This window comes from Onthophagus taurus, chromosome 7 (assembly GCF_036711975.1).
Source record: "Onthophagus taurus isolate NC chromosome 7, IU_Otau_3.0, whole genome shotgun sequence".
NCBI classification, from domain to species: domain Eukaryota; kingdom Metazoa; phylum Arthropoda; class Insecta; order Coleoptera; family Scarabaeidae; genus Onthophagus; species Onthophagus taurus.
Genome location: NC_091972.1, coordinates 38,304,140 through 38,311,376, shown reverse-complemented (window position 1 = coordinate 38,311,376; position 7,237 = coordinate 38,304,140). Strand labels below are relative to the sequence as shown.

The window sequence follows — 7,237 nt, the reverse complement described above, 5'->3', positions numbered from 1 at the left end:
CAACCATCCCTAAATTTTCTTCTGTAAATGACGTTCTAGTTGACGTTAAAATGAGTTTGTACCTGTGGTTTGTACCTAGAAAATAATCTTTCAACATCACAACTTGTAAATGGAGCATAAATAAAATACTGAGCTATTGAACCATATTTTTCCTTAAGAGTTAAAGGTATATTGTTTTCGGCAATTTGTTGAACAATTCTCAAATCCGAACAACAATTTTACCACAAAGGGAAACTAAAAACAATTCTTAAAAAAAACAATAATACGAACTCAAACAGAACTCCAACTTCCAATTAAAGGTAACCAAAGAAAGATAAATAGCAAATTTGACGAAATTATGCGGATGAAAAGCGTCGAATACTGCACATTTGGAAAACAGTGAAATCGTACTGACAGTTGACAATGTTGATATTGATGCGCAATAAAAAACTGATCGTCGGTCGTCAATAACAACCGATCATTTTCTAGGAGAACAAGTGGAGGGGGTAAATCGTATCGTACCGTTACAAAAGTTCCGGGCCCTAGTAATCATGTACTTCATTTGGGTCAAACATTGCTTTAGTATCACTTTTCTTGCTTATTCGATTACTGATCATTATTTTCCACATACACTTACATGAATATTTTTTTTGTTTTAAAATCTCATCATTATATCTAACTTTAGCATCCTTTATTTTGTATCTATAATTTTGTGTTAGAAAGTTGACAACCTATGACATTGTAAATATCGCCTCAGAAATGCAACTCAAGGGCATGCGATTCCTCATGCCCTTGAGATCTGCAGAAAATCAGCAATTTTTTCCTTTGAAAAATTGGTTTGATAATTTGAAATTTATTACACCTTTGATTGGCAGTCAAATCATCATGCGATATGAAATTCCAATTTATATCATATACAGAGTTATAAAACGACATCTTTCCATGATTGGCCTGCATCTGCCTCATTTAACCAGATGATTAAACAGAAAACATTATATGTTTATTAGTTAGCTTTTTTAGTTAGCTAGTGTTAGTTCTACTTTTAGTTTAAATATTTCTGTACTACTCAACATTATTTTACTATTAATTAATTATTCAGGTTTTGTTAGGGCAGTTAACGATTTATTAATTAAAATAGTTTCTTAAAGACAATATTTTGGTTTAAAATTAAAACAAGAAACTTTGAACTCTCAACGAGATAAGCGTTGAGATAACACATTCAATATAAACGCAAAGTCATTCCACTTTAAATAACAGTCTCTATATTATCACTGTCATTGAGATTACTTTCCTCATTCTTATTTTATATTTTATTGAAGTAAAATGGAAAATACTGGGTAAGTATTTAATAATTTCCTAATAATTTTAATTAAAATGTAATCGATTTTAGAAAATTATTCGGAAAAACTTTATTTATAACCGGCGCAAGTCGCGGAATTGGTTTAGCAATCGCGTTAAAAGCCGCAAAAGATGGTGCAAACATAGTTTTAGCTGCAAAAACGGCCGAACCTCATCCGAAACTTCCAGGAACTATTTACACAGCAGCCGCGGAAATTGAAAGAGCTGGGGGAAAAGCCCTTCCGTGTATTGTTGATGTACGCGATGAGAAACAAGTACAAGAAGCTGTAAAAAAAGCTGTGCAAAAATTCGGTGGAATTGATATTGTTATTAATAACGCTTCAGCTATTTCAATCACTGGAACTGTAGACACTGAAATGAAACGTTACGATTTGATGCACAACATTAATACGAGGGGGACTTTCATGGTTTCGAAAGAGTGTATTCCTTATTTACAAAAAAGTTCTCATCCACATATTTTAAATATTTCCCCTCCACTTAACATGCATCCTGGATGGTTTTCAAGAAATGTTGCTTATACTATGGCTAAATACGGGATGTCTATGTGTGTTTTGGGAATGAGTGATGAATTAAAACCGTTTGGAATCGGTGTTAATGCCTTATGGCCAAAAACAAGTAAGTTAATAAATTAAAAATATCGAATTAATTGATACATTGTAAAATTTTTAGCTGTGAATACTGCAGCTACTAGTTTATTGGGAGGAGATACATCTGTAAATCATTCCAGGAAACCTGAAATAATGGCAGATGCTGCCTATGCAATTTTAACTTCCGATCCAAAAACAACAACAGGAAACTTCTTTATTGATGATGAATTGCTTCTTAAGAGAGGAGTGACAAATTTTGATCAATACTGTCAAAATGTTGAGACGAAAGATGAATTATTTAGGGATATATTCGTTGGTGACCCTACTGATGGAATAATGACATTTAAATCAGACCCAAGACAATCTCCAATGTACTCAAAATTATAATTTGTGATAATTTTAAATAAATAACTCAAAGATTTTGTTTACAAAAGTTTAAATTTATTTGATAAAATGTTATCTTTCGCAACGTCATTCTCAAAACAAAAAAAATACGTTATTAATCTTATTTCGCTCAGTAATAATCAGTACGTCGAGTAAGTAAAATGCAAAATACTGGGTAAGTAAAACGAGTTTATAAAATTAATTATATAATAATTAATAATGATTGTAGGAAATTAGCTGGGAAAACTTTGTTTGTAACCGGTGCAAGTCGCGGAATTGGTTTAGCAATTGCTTTAAAAGCAGCGAAAGATGGTGCGAACATAGTTTTAGCCTCAAAAACGGCCGAACCTCATCCGAAACTTCCCGGTACTATTTACACGGCAGCAAAAGAAATCGAAAACGTCGGAGGAAAAGCTTTCCCTTGCATCGTAGATGTACGCGATGAAAAACAAGTTCAAAATGCGATTAAAAAAACGATCGAAAAATTTGGCGGGATTGATATCGTTGTTAACAATGCTTCTGCAATCTCATTAACTGGTACTGTTGACACAGAAATGAAACGATTCGATTTGATGCATCAAATTAATACGAGGGGGACTTTTATGGTTAGTAAAGAGTGTATTCCTTATTTAAAAAAAAGTTCTCATCCGCACATTTTAAATATTTCTCCCCCACTTAATATGCATCCGGGGTGGTTTTCGAAAAGTGTTGCTTACACCATGGCTAAATATGGAATGTCAATGTGTGCTTTAGGGATGAGTCAGGAATTAAAACAATTTGGGATTGGTGTTAATGCTTTATGGCCAAAAACAAGTATGTTGTTAATAAATAAAAGATAATGTTAATAAACGAAATATGTTTTAGTTGTAAATACAGCCGCTGGGAGTATGTTGATTGGAATTGAAGGTTTATCTTACACTAGAAAACCAGAAATAATGGCAGATGCCGCATATGCAATTTTAACTTCAGACCCAAAAACTACAACAGGAAATTTCTTTATTGATGATGAATTGCTTCTTAAGAGAGGAGTTAAAGATTTCGATCAATACTGCGAAAATACCAAATATAAAAATCAATTATTAAAGGATGGTTTCATTGGAGATCCAACTGATGAAAAAATGTATTTTACGTCAGATCCAAGGGAATCACCAATGTATTCCGTTTATTCAAAATTATAATTTAACGATAAATAAAAGAATTTTTTACGAATCGTTTAACTTTTCCTTTCGAACGTTACATGAATTCAGGCAAAGCCACGTTGAAGCTTCTATTCTGGAAGATTTTTTGTTTGTTATCGCGGAGGAAAACTTAATAATTCATTTTAATTTAAAAACATAAAAAAATGCATTTTAATTAAAAAAATATATGTATATAATTAAAGAAATATAAATAAACTTAAAAAAGACTGGAATAATCATAATCCATACTTCAGTAAAAATTTAAGAATTATACTGATGAAAAACCAAACTTAAGGTAATAGTCGGGAATACTCTAGTCAGAAGGTTAATTTGCAAGAAAAAGTCTGAAATTGCAATAGTTATAAACTAGACTTCAGCAAAAAACAGGAATTACATTGTTCAAAGTCCACATGAAGTCTGAAATTACTGTTCAGAGAAAACAAAAAATTGATTATAAACCAAACATGATTTTTCATGGCAATACTTATGTGTTCAATAAAAGAATGCGAAGAATATGAACAAGAAACCAATGGACTTGTCTTGTTGTTGCACAGGACAGGAAATCACCAATACGGAAACTTTGCCAATGCAGGATAAGCACAAAAGCAAAGTAACAGCTGCAGAAATGAGGTGCCGGGTGATACAAGATCCGTATAGATAATAAGAGGCTCCCAAAAAGATGATGATAGACACCCAGAAAGAAGTAACTGTCAGTATCAAGAACAAAACATACATAACGTTGGCAGAAGACTAGATACTGCTTCTAAAAAACTAAATACTGCTTTCTGAAGACTAGATACTGCTCTGGAAGATTGAATACTGCTTTCTGAAGCCTAGATAGTGCCGACAGGTCCAAATACAGCATCTGGAACACTAAATATTGCTTTCTAAAGACTAAAATTGCTTTGTGGAGACTAAATACTGCTTTCTGAAGACTAGATACTGCTGACAGGTCTAAGTACTGCAAAAGAAAGATAAGATATTGTTGGAGAAAACATACATAACGTTGGCAGAAGATTAGATACTGCTTCTAGAAGACTAAATACTGCTTTCTGAAGACTAGATACTTCCGACAGGTCTAAATACAGCGTCTGGAACACTAAATAGTGCCTTCTAAAGACTAAAATTGCTTTGTGGAGACTAAATACTGCTTTCTGAAGACTAGATACTGCTAACAGGTCTAAATACTGCAAAAGAAAGATAAAATATTTTGGAGAAAGCATACATAACTTTGGCAGAAAACTAGATACTGCTTCTAGAAGACTAAATACTGCTTTCTGAAAACTAGATACTGCCGACAGGTCTAAATACAGCGTCTGGAACACTAAATACTGCTTTCTAAAGACTAAAATTGCTTTGTGGAGACTAAATACTGCTTTCTGAAGACTATCTGAAGACCGGGTGAAATGCAGCCCTTGCACCCCCCGTTAGCGCCGCCTATGCTTATAAAGATTTGTGCATCGCTAAAGAGCGGATGTGTTTTGGCGATCGTGCGTCAAGTGTTTTATTTTACGCTATAAACGATATAAATAATGTAAAATAGTGTGAACAGTATAATATTTTTGATATTGATAATATAAACATTTTAGTAATATAGATCATACCCCCGATTTATAACAATTCAGCAATTCGTAATTGCTGTTTTTACGAAGTAAGTAAATCGAAATGCGCGTAATGCGCAATAATGTGTGTGAAATAAAAACAAACAATTAAGTGGGTCAATAACATGGAAAAGTTTACTCCAAAAACGGATATGGAATTCTCCCTGTTAAATTCCCTAAAAACAGAAAGAACACATTCCGCCGAACTTAAAAAAGAAATCGAACAAATAAAGAAACAACGCACTAAAGATGAAACTACTCTTCAAAAAGAAATAGATGACCTGAGGGGCAAAAAACCCAACAAAATCTTAACCCTCCAGTAACCACTAAAGTGGTGTATATCACAGACGAAGATGAGTTAACTTTGGAGACTGACTGGATAATAAAACAAGCTAGAAGAAACAAAAAACGTAAAACTGAAACCACGCCATTTAAATGGTCTTCGGAAATTGAAAACAAACCTGAAAAGCAACCCGTACAATCAATATTAATTTATAATGTCAAACAATATGATGACATTTATAAATTACTTAAAAGGGTATTAAAGATGGATTTTTAACACATGCGCTAACTAACGGCACAGTAAAACTGAATCTTAATTCTGAAGAAAAGTACAGAGAAGCATCAAAGATGCTTACTGAAAAGAATTTGTCCTGGTCTACTTATGAAAATAAGCTAAGTAGAAATCTGAAAGTGGTCGCCAAAAAGATGCATAAAAGCTGTGATGTTAATGATATCAAAGATCTATTGGAGCGCAAGTATAACATTTGTAAAGTAACCCAAATGTTAAAATACAACACAAAAAAGCCTCTTCCTTTATACATCTTGGATTTTGCACCGTCAGATGATGCAAAAAGAATCCATGAAATAACAAACATATTAGGAATGCGTGTCAAAATCGAAGAGTACAGAAAGCTAAATTAAATTCCCCAGTGCAAAAAGTGTCAAGGTTGGAGCCACACCAAAGCTTACTGCCATAAAAATCCGAGATGTGTTAAATGTGCTGGTGAACACTATACCAGCGAATGTACTAAATCCAAAGACATCCCGGCTAAATGTTTCAACTGTGGAGAAAATCATCCAGCGAACTACCGAGGATGCATTGTGATTAAGGAACTACAAGCCATTAGGAATAAGAAAACAGTAAATTGAAATAAAATAAAGCCAGGAGTCTCGCATGCCGAAAAAGCGAGTAGTGAAACTGTAACCAGTAATTATTACTCGAAATAACAAAGTATGTAATAAAGAACTCTTTTTATCACTAACTAATAAACTCACTAATTGGAATCTATTTCAACAAACATTAGATAATAAAATTCATCTTAATGCTCTTATGAAAACAAACGAAGACAGTGACAAGGAAGTGGAAAAGTTCTTAAAAGACATACAAAACGCAGCCTGGGCCTCACACCAATTTTAATACCAAAACCTAAATCTAATATTTATAATAAATTCATTAAAGACAAAATTGCAGAAAAACGGAAAGCAAGAAAGAAATGGCAAACCAATAGAATTTCTAGTGATAAAACTAAATTAAATAAAATAACAGCCGAATTAAGTGCATTGACAGGTAGCCACAAAGAAAATAATATTCAAAATTACTTAAAAGAACTTACTGACGATGCCAGTACTGATTATTCTCTCTGGAAAGCAACAAGAAAGCTTAAAGTTCCAAAAACACATACACCTCCAATTCGAAATAATAACAGAAATTGGGCTAAGAGCAATCAAGAAAAAGTTAATTTGTTTGCTGAACATCTGATAGAAACTTTTACTATGCTAAATAGTGTCCCTAACGTAATTCAAAGTGATCAGCAGAGTAATATACAATGTGTAAGAATGAAAGAACTGTATTATGAAATACAAAAACTAAATATAAAGAAATCAGTAGGCTATGACCTAATTAATGGAGAAACATTGAAACATCTACCAAAACGGGCGCTTACATAATTAATGCTGCCTTTAAATAGAAATACTTCTCAAGCATATGCAAAGTTGCTAAAATAATAATGATACCAAAACCTGGTAAACCCCCCACAGATGTTACATCATATTAGCCAATCTTATTATCATCCTTACTATCAAATTTGCTTGAAAAATTACTATTAAAAAGACAAAAACCTGTCATAGAAGAAAAAGTCCTAATACC

The 7,237-nt window shown here is 32.8% G+C and overlaps 2 protein-coding genes across 2 annotated transcripts; both read left to right on the top strand.

Annotated features, from left to right (window-relative positions):
* Window positions 1–1,219: 1,219 nt before the first annotated feature.
* Window positions 1,220–2,358, top strand: LOC111428727 (hydroxysteroid dehydrogenase-like protein 2). Its single transcript, XM_023064380.2, has 3 exons — window positions 1,220–1,316; window positions 1,370–1,953; window positions 2,008–2,358. Exons 1-3 carry the CDS (start codon window positions 1,303–1,305, stop codon window positions 2,310–2,312), a joined length of 903 nt encoding a protein of 300 aa, XP_022920148.1. The 5' UTR covers window positions 1,220–1,302; the 3' UTR covers window positions 2,313–2,358.
* Window positions 2,359–2,387: 29 nt separating this feature from the next.
* LOC111428726 (hydroxysteroid dehydrogenase-like protein 2) lies at window positions 2,388–3,518 on the top strand. The gene is made up of 3 exons (XM_023064379.2): window positions 2,388–2,484; window positions 2,539–3,122; window positions 3,174–3,518. Exons 1-3 carry the CDS (start codon window positions 2,471–2,473, stop codon window positions 3,485–3,487), a joined length of 912 nt encoding a protein of 303 aa, XP_022920147.2. The 5' UTR covers window positions 2,388–2,470; the 3' UTR covers window positions 3,488–3,518.
* Window positions 3,519–7,237: the final 3,719 nt, after the last annotated feature.

Excerpts from the sequence above, each read along its gene's own strand:
- LOC111428727 (XM_023064380.2), top strand. Across the intron at positions 1,954-2,007 it reads TGCCTTATGGCCAAAAACAA|CTGTGAATACTGCAGCTACT; the intron begins GTAAGTTAATAA and ends TAAAATTTTTAG.
- LOC111428726 (XM_023064379.2), top strand. Across the intron at positions 3,123-3,173 it reads TGCTTTATGGCCAAAAACAA|TTGTAAATACAGCCGCTGGG; the intron begins GTATGTTGTTAA and ends AATATGTTTTAG.